This window comes from Mirounga leonina, unplaced genomic scaffold (assembly GCF_011800145.1).
Source record: "Mirounga leonina isolate KUSES-001 unplaced genomic scaffold, KU_Mleo_1.0 Mir_129, whole genome shotgun sequence".
NCBI classification, from domain to species: Eukaryota; Metazoa; Chordata; class Mammalia; order Carnivora; family Phocidae; genus Mirounga; species Mirounga leonina.
In genome coordinates this window covers 7,339,240-7,355,747 of record NW_023270323.1, presented here as the reverse complement: position 1 = coordinate 7,355,747, position 16,508 = coordinate 7,339,240, and the positions used below count along the sequence as shown (strand labels likewise).

At 33.8% G+C, this 16,508-nt stretch overlaps 1 protein-coding gene across 2 annotated transcripts in view; it reads left to right on the top strand.

The window, feature by feature from the left end:
- CCSER1 (coiled-coil serine rich protein 1) overlaps nucleotides 1-16,508 on the top strand; it is a 1,210,854-nt gene that overhangs the window by 557,143 nt on the left and 637,203 nt on the right. For both annotated transcript variants that reach the window (XM_035004506.1, XM_035004507.1), the window contains exon 9: nucleotides 8,085-8,162. In XM_035004506.1, coding sequence (XP_034860397.1) covers nucleotides 8,085-8,162 — 78 coding nt within the window. The remainder of the gene's footprint in view (nucleotides 1-8,084; nucleotides 8,163-16,508) is intronic.

Sequence of the window (16,508 nt, the reverse complement as noted above, 5' to 3'; positions counted from 1 at the left end):
TGGTGATAAAAAAACAAAGAATCTAGTAACAAGAAAGCTGCTGGGGCACCTGGGTGGCTCAGTTGGTTGGGCGACTGCCTTCGGCTCAGGTCATGATCCTGGAGTCCCAGGATCGAGTCCCGCATTGGGCTCCCTGCTCGGTGGGGAGTCTCCTTCTCCCTCTGACCCTCCCCCTTCTCATGTGCTCATTCTCTCTCTCAAATAAATAAATAAAATCTTAAAAAAAAAAAAAAAAAACAAGAAAGCTGCTAACAATTGTGAGATTCAGGGCAAGAACATAACTGTGGGGGCTCACAGAATGTAAGTCTAAATATTAACATTTTAAATTTTAAATATAAACATTTAAAAACTGCTGAATAAAATATGTTCGATCTTCCCATCTTAACAAATATACTTTTCTAATGACTTGGAAAGTCATGTTCCAATTAGAACTTTTGGGACTCCGTAGCATCCTGTGCAGCACGGTGGCAAAGTGGGGAGCCAGTCAGACTCCAGCTTAGCTTAGCACCTTACTACCCTAGGTTCTGTCCCTCATGGCCTTATGAGCATGTGTGTGATTGACCCAGTGAACACCAGGCTCTACACTGTCCCATGGCCACACCTTGGGTGACCCTCAGGAGGACCTGGTCATGTCCTGAACTGGGCAGTGAATTCCAGGGTTCTGGAGTATGGTGGGAAGGGAAATATGGCCTTCCATTGTGGCACTTCCCTTATCCCCGCAGAATACCCTCCTCACAGGCAGAAACATGGTGAGAGAACAGCCAGAGCATGGTACTCTAATGCAAATGTCTCTTACCTCATCTGAAGGACAATATTGACCAATAGAGCTATTTAAGTACATAGCTAATACTCTTACCTCTTTTAAATTCCAATATCTGTTAGTGAAGTTGGGTAATGAGTACATAGGGACTCTTTGTGTTATTCTCCCTTTTTGTTGTATGTTAGCAATTTTCCATAACAGAAAATAAGAAAATAATATTAATACATTTTAATGTCGTCTTGAGAGTTCCAAGAAATTGTAGATTTTGTGTAAGGAGGTTTGGTTTGCGTGGTCACTGTTGTGCTTGTTTCTAATTCTACTAATGCCTTCACTGATTCACGCTCATTAAAGGTGGGTGAAAATAAGCAATGTGATCTCTATTAGATAGCCTTTGCATTTCTGAGCTCATCTTTGGACTTGGCATTACTAAGCAATCCCAATGATTTTCCCTTTAGTTTTTTGCTTCTGTTGTATATAAATAATCATTTATTACTGACATTGAAGTCCATTATAAGATGATCAAATTCTTTTTGATCTGCCTAATTTCTGGTTTAAACTGGACTCAGAACACTTTGTGAATTTTCTTGTGTTGAATTACATTACTTTTCAATTTTATTTTATTTTATTTTATTTTATTTTTTATTTAAATAATCTCTACACCAAACATGGGGCTCAAATTCATAACCCCGAGATCAAGAGTCACATGTTCTTCTGACTAAGCCAGCCAGGCTCCTCTTACTTTTCAATTTTAAGAGTTAGTTTCTCTTGGGGCGCCTGGCAGGCTCAGTCAATACAGAATAAGACTCTTGATTCTGGGGTCATGAGTTCAAGCCCCACGTTGGGTGAAGTTAGCTTTTCTCCTCATTTCAATACTATTTCTCTTTTCATAAACTGAACCCGTAGATCCATGACTTAGGATCTAGATTCAGGATTATGCTATTTCAGGCAGTCTTTGTGTTTATTTATTTATTTATTTATTTTTAAGATTTTTTCCTTTTTCTGATTCAAACCTGTTCTTTGGGTGTGTGTCTGTGTGTGTGCGTGCACGTGAGTTTTGGATGATACAGAGGCTTTTGTGTTTTTCCCTTTAATCTCAAGGTATATGTTCATATAGTAGTGCTGTAATAATCACTATTACCTATATTTTGTATTTCAACTCTTAATTTCATTAATAAGAGTACAGTTGTTTTTTTTTTTAAGATTTTATTTATTTATTCATGAGAGACAGAGAGAGAGAGAGGCAGAGGGAGAAGCAGGCTCCCCGTGGATCAGGGAGCCCGATGCGGGACTCGATCCCAGGACCCTAGGATCATGACCTGAGCCGAAGGCAGACGCTTAACCATCTGAGCCACCCAGGCGCCCAAGAGTACAGTTTTTTTATTATAGGTTCTAAAGCTGTGTGTAGCCCCTCATGTTCTTTTTTTTTTTTTTTTTAATTCATTTCCTTTTCATCTCGAATTCACAGTATTCTGTGTAGGTGATTAAACTTATAATTTAATATAAATTGGAGTTGTTTCTTGGGATTATTGAATATTTTCTTTTCACCTTTACTGCACTTAGTTTTACATGCATAAATTTTTTAACAGCTCTAATAGATGAAAATAGATAGTATCTAAGGTAGAAATAAATTATGTAGAATAATAAACTGCTGGATGTTAAAATATTCATAATTATTTTATTAATCAGGAGCATCTAATAATGTAATTAAATAATGTAATTAAAACATATTCTAAAATAAGGATAAATAACTGCCAGTACTTTAACTCTCCTAGCCACTTGAGGTTTCATTTTCAAAGCCAGTTGTTAGCTTTGTTATGGTTTTGTCTCTCTCCCTGTTTTTTTTTTTAACCACATTTCCTCCTCTTAAGTGCATCCTAAAATGACATGTGCTTTACCTGTACACACATGAAAGTGCAAAAATTTACATATATCAGTGGTAACTGTTATGTTTTTTATGCTCAAGCATTTAATAAATATGTTCTTGATTACTAAAATTAAATTTAAGAATTTTTAAAGAAATTAGAAACTAATCATTTTATATGGACAACATATATTGTGGAAGCAGAGTCTATGACCACCCAGTGCGTAAAACACAAACATACACACACACCAGAAAACATTCTAATAGCTTAAGCAGAATAAATTTTAGATTACTTTGCTTGAACTGATTGATAATATCATTGCTATCATAAGAATTTCATGCCTCTCAAATTTAGTTTTTATTTCAGTTTGCATTTGCACATTTTCCTTCCAATTTTGTGTTATAAGTTTATATTAACTTTATCGTCTTATTCCTAACTTATGTTTCAAAATGCATTGCCGGCGGGGTATGTGGGTGGCTCAGTCGTTGGGCGTCTGCCTTAGGCTCAGGTCATGATCCCGGGGTCCATGCTCGGTGGGAAGCCTGCTTCTCCCTCTCCCACTCCCCCTGCTTGTGTTCCTGCTCTCACTGTCTCTCTCTCTGTCAAATAAATAAATATTTTTAAAAAATGCATTGCTGGCATTGCATATTTCTAGTATGGGTATTCTATGGAATCTCAGCTTTTATCGGAAATAAAGATTCCTAAGCAATCTCAAATTGTTTTCACAGCAAAGAAAAAATGACTTAATAGAGTCTGCAGGAGAATATATAAAGGATGAACATAAAAACACAGTTGTATTATCATATATTTGGTATGCAATATGCAAGCAGCAATACTGCTTGAAGGTTTTTTCAGAGTTAGAATATCTTTATAGAAAGGACATCAGGGTTTGGAGACAAGGAGAGTTTTCATCTTGGGTGTTCCACTTACTAGCTTGTGTGACCTTTAGCGACTGATTTCAGTTTACTAAGTATCAATTTCCTGCTTTAAAAAAGGACACAGACTTGGGCGCCTGGGTGGCTCAGTCGGTTAAGCATCTCCCTTTGGCTCAGGTTGTGATCTCAGGGTCCTGGGATCGAGCCCCGCATCGGGCTCCCTGCTCTGCGGGAAGCCTGCTTCTCCCTCTCCCACTCCCCCTGCTTGTGTTCCCTCTCTCGCTGTGTCTCTGTCAAATAAATAAATAAAATCTTTAAAAAAAAAAAAAAAAAGGACAGACATTGTATGTTCTTGAGAGGATTCACGTATATTACATGGTATGGTGCCTGGAGTGTAACTATATGCTATAAATATAATCTATTATTGTTAGTAATAGCTGTTGTAGTAAAGATTACAGAATGAGAGGGAATGTGATTATAAATAAATATTCTTGGCAAGTTTGTAAATTATATACATTTTCTTTGGTTTATATGCATTTATTTATGATATCTAACTTTTATTATACAGATGTTATTAAATTACTCTTAATGTCAGATAAAATTATTTGGAAACTTGTGGAGAAAAACTATCATGTATATTTTTCATATAGCAATGTTATATAATATTTAAAACCTCCACATATTCAGGACCAAGATCAGGCAGAAATGTAAAATAACACCAAATATAAATAATGAAATTTCTCTTTCTCATCCCGTAATTTAGTCATATATATGTGTATATCTATATATCTATATCTATATATATATAGTTGTTTGTTTTTTACAGAATCTGCTAGTCTTTTTTCTTTGTGTTTATTCTAAGAACACATAGGTTTTATTAATCTTAAATGAGGAAAAAAAGGTTTGTTTTGTTAAGTATTGATACTGTCATTCCTTGGAATGGAAAATGTAAAAACAAATAGATATTTTGTCAGAGGTACAGATTTATTTATAAAATTTATCTACCAGAAGTTGAGTTGTTTCAATTCTCCTCTATCCCTCTGGGAGAGGTTAGAAGAAGAAATTACAATGTTTGTTTATACAGGAAAATACCAAAAGAGAGACACATTAAGTCACATGTGTAAATGAATTCTATACTTTCTGGCAGACTTGATTTAGCACTCTAGTCTTATTCCTCACTATTGTCCCTTTCACAGTCTCCCCTTAGGCAAGTTTGAACTAGTAGCTGTTTCTGTATATCTTTGTCAGGGTCTCTCCGACTTCTAAATATTTGCAAATGTTCTTGTCTAAGAAACGGCCCTTATGCCTTCCACTCCTAGTTGGCTTATAATAATTCATTTTTCTGGGCGCCTGGGTGGCTCAGTCGGTTAAGCGTCTGCCTTCGGCTCAGGTCATGGTCCCAGGGTCCTGGGATCGACCCCGCATCGGGCTCCCTGCTCTGTGGGAAGCCTGCTTCTCCCTCTCCTCCCCACTTGTGCTCTCTCACTAACTCTGTCTCTCTCTCTCAAATAAATAAAATCTAAAAAAAAAAAAAAAAAAAAATTAAAAAAAAATAATAATTCATTTTTCTAGTTTGAGCTGGGGTGTCAGTATCTTCTGCATTTCAATTATTTAACTCTCCTATACGCCTCCAGCCATCTCTGTAGTCCCTTTACTTTATGTATTGAATAATAATTTTTTTAATATCTCTGCCTTTCACAGTGGAAGTTTCTTTATAAAAGGGGCTAAACCTTTTTTTTTTTTTAATTGAGATATGGATTTTTTTTTCCCTGGTATAGTTGACACACAATATTATATTAGTCTCAGGCTTACAACTTAGTGATTTGACAAGTTTATACATTAGGAGGGGTATGCCTTTTTTTTTCCCCTTTATGTCCCTTGTACCATAATATGCACTTAATAAAAATTATAGTTGATTTAAGGAATATAATATATTTGCATCATGAAGGTGAAATGTCTGTCTCTATACTGAAATCAATAATTTAAATAAAAACTTCTATTATATCAAATCAGCATGATATTAAAAATATATGATGATGCTTTATTTCTAGTCTTCTGATATCTGTATTTATATAGCTAATACAGATTCATTTTTTATATAAATAATTATTAGCAAGCTCACCATCTAATAATAGCTATTTTTATGGTCTATTTTCTATTTGATTATAATACTCTTTTTATCTCATGTTAAATTTATTAATTCATAAATAGCCATCAGTCTTGCAGAAATGCAAAAGCCCCATGGAGAATTATCTTCCAAAACCTGTAGAGACTTTATTAAATCTTCTAATTGTATGTTACAGAAATTTATCAGAAACTTTCATTATTTTCTTCCTTCTATTACACTAAACAAAATATTTGGTCCTTAAGTATATACACCTAAGTCTATTAGAAACTTATATTTTACTCTCCACTTTTGAATATAGCATACAAGTGCATAAGTAACAAATAATTCAAATATGACATATTTGTTGTTGTGAAAATGCCTGCAAATGGAGGTAGCAATGAATTCCATTAGAAATGCCCCTTTTTTTTTTTAATTTCTGAAATATTCTTGATGTAGGGTTTGTTTTGCCTTGATTAGGCTATTGGTTATTGAAACTGTTTGAATTTTTTTGTTTATCATAAATTGAATTTTCTGAGTCTTATAATTCAGACCAATGAACCAGAGTTTAGCAGTCTTTCCCACTCCTATCTTCAGGATGGGAGCCCTTGAAAATAGAACTATGAGCAAAGCATAATGGAAGCATTTGCTGCCTTTCGTCCTTGCTTTTTGCATTAGTGCATAGTCTCTAATTCATGTGCAAATGTTCACATATCTAGAGATTTATAACAAAACTTGCTTTTCCAATACTTATTCCTCCAACCTATTTCAAAAACAGATAAATTTTTCTAAATAGCCCTTCAATGATAGCAAACTTTATTGCTTCCTTTGCTTATTACTACTTCTCCCTGCTCTTTTTCCTTAGCCCAATATAAGTCTAAATAAACACAACTTGTTACTTCTCATTTTAAATTGAGTTTGCAAAATGTGGCCGCATTTTCACTTATCCTTTTCATACAGTTAAAATCTTACCTCACCTGCATGACATCTTTCTGAATTACCTAATCTCCATTTCATTTTGGTCTGAATAGCAGCACTAGAAGTTTTGTTGATAAGGTTAAGTTAGAAGGTTTGAGACATTAATAATCCATAATTTTTTTTATATTTCAATAAGCCACATAAATATGTTTGCCTAAATTATGTATGAAGTTTGTTAACTCTGATTACATGCAAATCTCAGGCAGAATTAAGGGCAAGAGGGGATGGGATGGGCAGAGGAAGGAAGTGGAAGGGAAGGTAGAGGAGGGGAAAGGAGGAAAGTGTTCTTCTTAGTGAGGTTTGTGATGACTACCATCCCTTCTTGGAAAAAAGATGAATTAAATCAGCTTTAATCATTAACATATTATGCAACTATTTTATTGAGCATTCAAATTTAAAGAAAACAAAAGAATTATCCTTTTTTAAAAAGTTGTATTAGTGGTCTTTATGTATTGACATATAGAATTTTCTGTAATTGTTTTTTTAACATTTAAATTCAGTTAATTAATATATAATGTATTATTGGTTTCAGAGGTACAGGCCTGTGACTCATCAGTCTTATATAATACCCAGTGCTCATTACATCACATGTCCTCCTTAATGTCCATCACCCAGTTACCCCATCCTTCCATTCCCCTCCCCTCCAGCAACCCTCAGAAAGCAAGTTAAGTAAAGCAGAATCTAGTAGAATCACATCAACTTACTTGGAAAATTTGTCAAGATTTCTAAATTATATTATTCTCATTAAAAATGGGTGATAATGGTAGTAAAAACCCCAAGATGAGGTATGATCATGTAAATACAGTATTTTAAGATGTGCCAGGCACACAGTAAACACACTGCATGGTAACTAAGCTCAAGATCCTCTTTTAAGTGACACATCTAGGAATGAGAATAGAAGTCCCCAACCAGAAGCTCAGTCAAATTAGTAGACCAGAATAAGTGCATTTGCATTTGAGATATGAAATCCCAAACTTCATGTATTACTTCCCTTACCTAGTTATGACAGAATTTGATTAAGTGTCAAATCTCATATAGATTCCTAAATGTGTAGATTTCAGGAGAGGATTAAGAAGAAAAAAATGAAATTAAAAAGAAACTAAATGAAATCCACTGAGTAGTATTATGTTCTGGTTTTAAAGGTAAATGTTCTGAAACTAGATCAATAAAATCCTATCAATTCAATTTACAAAACAAAAAACAGCCAACAAGAAACCCAGGATAAGCATTTGGTCTTGGATTTAAGCAATCCTGGCTCTCTAGTGTTCAACTGTAGTTCTACCTCAGTGGTTTCTGTACTAACAGATGCCAAAGGTGGAGTACTTATGACCAGAAAATTAAAGTTATGAATATTTAAGCTGATATGCAAAGCACCAACAGAGCAAAGTATACACACAGATAATCATGAATTGTACACTAATCAAATTTTAATAAGCGGGAGACATTAGTGTAGAAGCACAAGACTTACCAATGTGTTGTTTCCTTTTTTTTTTTTCATTTTGCAGGAAAAAGTCCAGCATTTACAGAAGGCTTTTGCTTCCAGAGTAGATAAATCCACACAGACTGAACTTCTAGGCTATGATGTAAGTAGCTATATAAAACCATTTTTATTTTCTTTATTGGTATTCAGACCTCCACAGCTTATTTACCTCTGTTGCTGTGTCCATGCATTGATTTAATAGGATTTAGTGGCTCGCCATTCATCTTTTGCTCTTAAATAATCTCCAAATACCTTCTGGAAGTGAAAAAGATAATTACAGGCACCAACTAGCATACCAATGTCTTATTATTTTTTTTTAAGCTAACATCCCTCATATAGTCTTTTGAATTAGTGAATTTGCAGACATGTGGAAGATACATATTAGAATACTAGGACAATTTATTTTTAGGAAAGTACTAATTTATTTATTAACGGTTTAATAAAGTTGTGTTCACAGTCACCAATGGCCAGGCACATCATTTTTACATTCTGCTACATAAAAGGAAAAACAACTTTGCAGAGAAATTTACAATACTATTTTAGCTTTTGGGCTTCAGTGCAAGCTGCAGAAAGTAATTTAATTGAAAGTTAGCATTTTTTTCTTAGTGTGAAATACTTGTTGAATTGTCAAAATAGGATTGTAAAACGTGTTGATACAAGATTGCTTCTAATAACACTGGATGATTTTGGATAACTTTGATTTAAATTCCTATCTTTTCTTAAATGAAGCTATAAGATTTTCACTTTGCCTACGTTGATGACTTTAAACTTCCTTTTAGTGAAAATATAAAGGAATTATCTTCTTTATCCTGCATCTAACATTTGTTAGAACTCCCTCTTCTCTTTAAAAACATTAATATTATTTTTAGCATTTTATTGACAAGTAAGATTAGAAGAGATGCTTTTAAGGTGTTTCATGAAGGTGTATAATAATAAAATGTAAGTTTGTCTGCATGTCCTCATTATATTAAATAACATAAATATGAATGTTATTTTTGTGTTGCCTTGCAAATTATGTTGTTATATTTAACTAAATGCTACTTGTCTCTATTAGGAAGTAAACTAAAGTTTTGAATTCCAGCACAAATTGTTTTCAGCTACTTATATATGTTCTTTTTAAATTTAAAAACATTAAAAGCTATGCTTTTCTTTTGAATTTTTCTGTTACATTCATTTTAAGATATGTTTATTATAGACACCTAAATATTCTAGATATGAATATTGTGACTACAGTACTTCTTGCTTGAATACCAGTGTTATATATGATTTAAATGGTGGTAATATTTCCTATTTTAAAATAGAAATGGTTTCTAAGTTCAAGCAGGATTTACCACACGTATTTTAATTTTATCTCTTTTGAAGGAGGTTTTTTTTTCCCCATTTAAAGTTTTTTGATATGTATTATTTGTATATTAGTACCTAGGTTATAAACTCCGTATGTATTTTACAAATAATAACCTATATCTTTTTAAATCTGCAAGCCATTTGTCCAATAAGACTAATAAATTGTTTCCATTAAATCATATTCAAACATAATATAATTATAAGTTAACTTATTCACTACCACATGGTCTTTGTGGAAGTCTAGTTATTAAAAGTAATGTATTCTTCAACAAGGAAAGAGGAAAACACGTATGTATTGGGACTCAAATATTCCACTTTACTCAATAAGGAAATGATGTTTGGGAGACTCAGTTCCAAATTTCTAAAGGACTGAATATAAAGATAGAATGTGAGATCTATAGCAGTATTAGTGACTGCAAGTGAGAAACAGTTGCTAAGAGATGAATGGTTCCAGTGGGGGAGATAATTAAATTGTGTCTTGTTTATTTGCCTCTCTATGCCCCATCATGTTCTTGTTTCTATGAGGTTTGTTATATCAATATTACAATTTCTCTAAACATTTAAATAAAAATTTAAAATAGAGCCATGAACATAGGTAATCCTTATTAAATCTTCATTGTTCCTAGCTTCTTTTCATATCTGACAGTGAAAATTTATTGTATTTTACTGGGTTGAATTAAGGCTAAGAATAATAATTTCTGGTATTGAGTCCTTTCAGGATCCCTTTGTATAAGTGTTTGGTATGACTTAGGTAGTCATTAGCATACATTAATAATCTGTTCTAAAGATTTCATATTTTACATTTCCTGGTGGTAGATTCTAGGATATAATCATCAGAATCAGAAAGGAATTACCAAAGATATGCATATAGAACCTCATGGCACTAACTGGATGTTACTGTCATAATAGACTTTGGGGCATTTTGTATGGAAAACACTGGGGAGGGAAATATTTTTAAAAAGCAAATTAGAAATAGGTAAAGCATTTTAAATGTGATAAATTGTGGCTATTGGGAATATATGACTTATCAACAATGTATTTTTATTTTCTATGACTGGGATATATTTTCTATACTTTTCAATATCTAGTCATAAATTTTTCACTTTTTCATATGCGATAAGAATAATTGATTATCCTTTGACTTATAACCTTTGCTCACATTTTTATCAGGAAATAGTCTGACATTTTGTTTTTTCATAAATATGTATTCACATATATACTATAGCTACTTAACGATTTACAATAGTATTTGTCAGAGAAAATATGAAAAATCTTGTAGGAATCTTGTACATTATGAATGATACTTATACTCTCTTGCTTGCTTTCTAAAGCTGTCAATATTAGCCACAAATTGTTCTTTACAGATCAGTATGGATCATGTTTCAGTGATATGAATGTCAGAATAGGAGAGACTCCCAGTATCTGCTAATATAATATTCTTGGGAAGATAGTTGTTACTACACATTTTGCTTAAAATAGGAGATAGAATCCTTGAAAGATGTGAATTATAATGAAAACCATTAAAAGAAATTTCTGAAAATCCTCTACAGTGAATAAGTTCAAAGATTCATATAATAAACTACTTCTATCTTGTAATAGATTTATCAGGAGACTTGAAACTAATGCTAGTGTACAGCGTGTTTTGATTTCTAATGCATAGGACAAAGATGATTTAAAAATAAATTCAGAGTGTCTCAGGAAAGGCCTATATACACAATAGTTCTTGTGATGATGAAGGAGATTGTTAAATAATTGATGAATGTATCTTCAGTAATCAATGCCAGTTTAACCGCTTTCACCTTCCTCTGTCTACACTGACTTAGTTTATTGGAAGATCAAAAATAATTTCTTAGGTGTCACTTGTGTTATTAAAACAGGATAGAAGATGAATATAGCCAAGTAACAATGTTGCCAATTGCAAGATTATACTAAGAGGTCGAGATTTTTCTGATTACATTAATTATATAAAGAAATGCTTCAGCACAGAACGTAAGCTATCTGTAAATATTTTATAGTTTGAACTCATGCAAATAACATTTTGGTTTAAATAATTGGGAAGGAATAGCCAAAATGCAGTGAAGATTTTATATTCTAACACGGCAAAAATTCAGGTACTTTTTTTTAATTTGGCATCTATATGGAGAGGTTTTTTTTTTTTTTTAACTTCCTTTTGGTGTTCTACAGAAGGTTATCTTTTTAAATGTAGTTGATTTACTTTAAGTATAAATTTTCTTTTCAATTAGTGCCTGAACTTAAACAATCGGAGTCTCTAGAGGAGTCTACCTTTAATCAGCATGTATTTTTTTTATATTTTATACTTATATTTAATAAGTGTTAGTCTTGAACTTGCAATTTTTTGTTCATATTTAAGAGTTTTGACATTATCAAGTATTTCATCAAATTTATTAATTACTGTTAGTCTTAATATCATTAATGGTTTTCATTTGGCTACTTAAAACTGAATTGTGGCATCACACATATTTAGTCTGAGTCATGGGTGAGTGAAGCATAACTCAGTTTAGAAAAGTATGATCATACCACTATGTATTTTTCAAACATTTTAATAACATAGTCTCTAAATAATGGGATTTGCTTTATAAATGAAGTTTTCTACTTATATGCTAGGGAAATAATACTAGTTGCATTATGAATACACACTTTGAAGGAAAAACTCAATGCAGTTGTCTGTGTATTCTCAACCTATACTACTTTTCTTTTTTTTTTTAAAGATTTTATTTATTTATTTGAGAGAGCGAGAATGAGAGAGAGTACATGAGAGGCGGGAGGGTCAGAGGGAGAAGCAGGCTCCTAGCTGAGCAGGGAGCCCGATGCGGGACTCGATCCCGGGACTCCAGGATCATGACCTGAGCCGAAGGCAGTTGTTTAACCAACTGAGCCACCCAGGCGCCCTATACTACTTTTCTTAGATTTAATTTTGGAGGCCCTCCTAATATAGTTAATAGTGTAAGGAAATTCTAACAAATATGAGAATAGTTCATCATGTAAAGAGTAAGAATGATTAGGGGAATTTTTTTTTTTTTTTAAAGATTTTATTTGAGAGAGAGAGACAGAGCACGAGTGGGGAGGTGAGGGAGAAGCAGACTCACCACTGAGCAGGGTCCTGGGATCATGACAGCTGAAGGCAGATTCTTAACTGATTGAGCCACCCAGGTGCCCCAAGAATTATTAGTTTTACCGTAATAGTTTTATTAACTGTTATATAGAGCAAGAGAGTATTTTGTGTTATGCAACTATATTATGTCAGCCTATGGATTAAGCCTAATTGTAAGAATTGAATAATTATCAATTAAGCTTTCTAGTTCAGTCGCTAATAATCCATAGTTTGTTAAAGCTATCTATTTTTGATCCATCCATTGCTGTTGTTTTTCATAACTTCAGTGCTTCTGATCATGTCAGGGTGCCCCAGCATTTAGCAGATGAGTGCCTTCTCCCCATATACTTCATTTATATTTACTTATATCAAGTATTTCTGTTTGTTTTTATAAATTTAAATAAAATCAAGTTTAAAAACTGATATATTCCAATTTTTCTTTTGAACTACAGTTTTTCATATTACATTAAGGATAAGTTTCAGACAAAATCATCGGTTAAAAACACAAGATATATGATCAGCTGCTGTAGGTACTTACTAATACTTAGTGGAAGAATCACAGCTTATCCCGTGGTGAAGTTTTAAGGTCATCACTTTTGAAAATCCATACATGCATTTATTCAACAAATACTAAATGCCCCATGGAAGCCAGGCTCTGTCCTAGGTACTTAGGATACATCCTTCAATCAAACCACAAATATTCCCTACGGAGCCTGCATTTTTTGACAGCATACTTATAATAAATAATATAAGGAAAGTATACAGTATGTCAGAAGGTGCTAGGTGCAATATAAAAAGGAAAAATAGCACAGGGAAAGGGTAATTGTGAATGTAGGGGTGAGGGTCAAGACTATGATCAAAAATTTTAAACAGGGTGATCTAGGCTGGTCTGAGGGTGAGATGTGAGGCTTGAAGGTGGTAAGGTAAAAATCACATTTAGTCAGGGGCGCCTGGGGGGCTGAGGTGGTTAAGTGTCTGCCTTCAGCTCAGGTCATGATCCCAGGGTCCTGGGATTGAGCTCTGCATCGGGCTCCCTGCTCAGCGGGGAGCCTTCTTCTCCCTCTGCCTACCACTTCCCCTGCTTGTGCTGTCTGTCTCTCTCTGTCAAATAAATAAATAAAATAAAATCTTTTTAAAAAATCACATTTAGTCAGAAATCCTTTTGTGATATGCTCCTTGAACACCCCTGAAAGACCCTCAGTCAGTAAGAACAAATTGCTTTATCTTTGCAGCAGTCCTGGGTAAGAATAGTTGGCTTCATTTGTAGGCCATGTGGTATGAAAAAATGCATTCTATACCATTATACCCTAGAATCAGACCCCATGCATCAAGAGACTCACACTAGGGGAACACAGACCACCTGTGGAAATAGCCTACTCAGGCTCCTGCTATCATATCCACTTAGCAGAAGCACTGAGAAGAAAGCTAGGTCCTATCAGCCACACCATGTAAATTGCATTCACTTTTCCTCTCTTTTTTTGCATAGGCTCTGTCTACCTCCTCCTCTCAATGTACCACTATTCTCCCAGCTCAGGAAGAGTTGAATTTAGATACTTTAAATGTATAATTAGACTTCATTGTATATCAACACATCCCATTATTCAGAGGTGTACCACTAAAGCCAACAAATGTAAAAATCACTCAATAGTTACTTGGTGAAAAAATAAATGAATAGATTAGCTAAAAGACTCTCATGTTATTTTTATAATCCTAACGATCTAAAACAAATCAGTATACATTGTTTTATTAACAAATACAGAGTGCATATTGTTATTCTACATTATTCTGTATCATTTTGTTACATCTAACAAATGTTTCAAAATGGCCACTTTGTGCCTTTTAGAACAAAGCATTAAATGCAAATCAGTGTAGATAACCAGTGATTTTTAAAACATGAGTGCCAACATGCAGTTTCCTTTATAATATTGCATTGAATGCTTCCTTCTAAAATCCTGAATTTTTACCTAGGACCTAGATCATTCCTGGAATACCTCCAGGTCTTTATTTCAGCTTTGACTGCATAGAATAAGCATGACTTAACTGATAATCCTTTTGTTAAGAGAATTTATAGTTGAAATCCTTTTGGGAAAAATCGCAAGGATAGGTGTTTAAAAAAAAAAAAACTCTTATAATTGTAAAAATATTCATCAAAATGAAACAATAAAAGAACACATAGACATACAAATTTTATCTATCTTATGTGGGAAGGAAAAATAAATTTCCCTCTACTCTTCCAGTTTCTTGGCTGAGACCTACCTGTAAAAACAAATAAACAGGAGAAAAACAACTTTAGTGACATGTATACCTCCAGTATAAATGGGAAATACCCAGAAAAACTGAGTAACTCCCTGAAATGGTCCACGTCACCATCTTAAATACAACCTCCAGCTAAAGACAACAGGTGATGCTGCGGGGTTGGGGACATAGGAGAGACCAGTTACAGGAGATTACCAGGAAAAACATAATAAAAAGGGTAAAACTGTTATGCAGATTTAAGACTGTCTTCTCCATTGATAAGAGTTTCTAGAGATTGAGAGTTGTCCTCTTCTTCCTGGTAGAGAGAGACCTTTACAAGTGAGGATTTCCATTATACATATAACTTTCTTTTATAAAACAGTAACTTGTATTCCATTTTCCGAGCTTCTCCTGTGTCTGTGTTTCTTAAAAATACCCAGCTAAAGATAATTCTTATGCTAAAGAGGCATATTCTGGGTGGCATATATTTGTTATCCTCCAATTAGTAATAATAATTATAATATTTGCTGAAAAATATGTTCATTTAGTAATGGTGTTGATAAAAGAGAAAAGTTGATACTTGTTGAAAAGAAAATTTCTTTCAACCCACATCACCTTCTATCTCATATATCACCAGCTCTATAGGAAATCTAGATTTAATTACAAAATTTCTGAGTTTTCTTAGACAACTTTAGAAGTCTTTTTAGAATTTTCCAGTGTGCTAAGTGTGTATTGCATGACGGGAAGTCCTGTCTGAAGGAATTTTCACCACCCTATGGAAGAAAATACAATGTATACACTAAGGGCATATTTCAGTGACTATTTATGATACATTATGTAATTGGAGTTATTCATCATAATTGTCAGGGAGCCCTCTTGCTCAACTATAGAACCCAACAGTTAATTTCTTACTACATTTTCTTGTGGCACTGACAGTGACTGGAACATTCTAACTGCCAGACCAGAAAAGCCCTAGTAGCAATGGAATACTTAGAACACCCCCTTTTCTGTCCATGATCATGTACTGAACATGCAGTGATCCCTTATCCATGACCATGTGCTCTCTGCCTGCTCTCTTGCACTACCCTCCCAACCTCTCCTTATAAAACTCTAGGTGTCCCTCTTCTTGGCTGATGGGTTGATTGTTAAGGCTTGAGCCTACCACCTGCCCTGGCTGCAGGCACCAAAAATAAATCTCCCCCTTTCTCTTTTCCAGACTCGCCTCTCTTGAGTTATGGGCTTCTCTTGTGATGAGTTTATTCAGCAACCATGTTTGCAAACCCAGCCAAGAGCTAAGGTTTTGATTTATCTACCCCCCCTAGCTATTCCCTGGGATAGAGCAGTTGGCCAGGACAGTGCACCAGGGCTTGCCCATTTATTTCCTAAGTTAGGGGTTGTGATAGATCATTTGGTAACATAATTTATATTAATTTAAGTTCTAAGACTTTGCTCAGGTACTTGGTCAACATATCTTTGTAGATTTATATTAATTCATGTCTAAGGAAAACATTGCTTTCCTTTAATGTGGTCTACAATCAAGAAAAATCTGGAAAAGCAAATTTACTATTTAAATATTTACAAATGTATTGAAACTATACACACAGACACAGACACACATCAAAGCACATAGTCTCTGAACACACAACTGCATGATATAGGTACAAAACAGAATCTACTTTTATTGACTATTTGTACTTATTATAGAAATTAAGATTAGATGCAAATATATTAATTTTTGTATATAATAATTTACAGAAA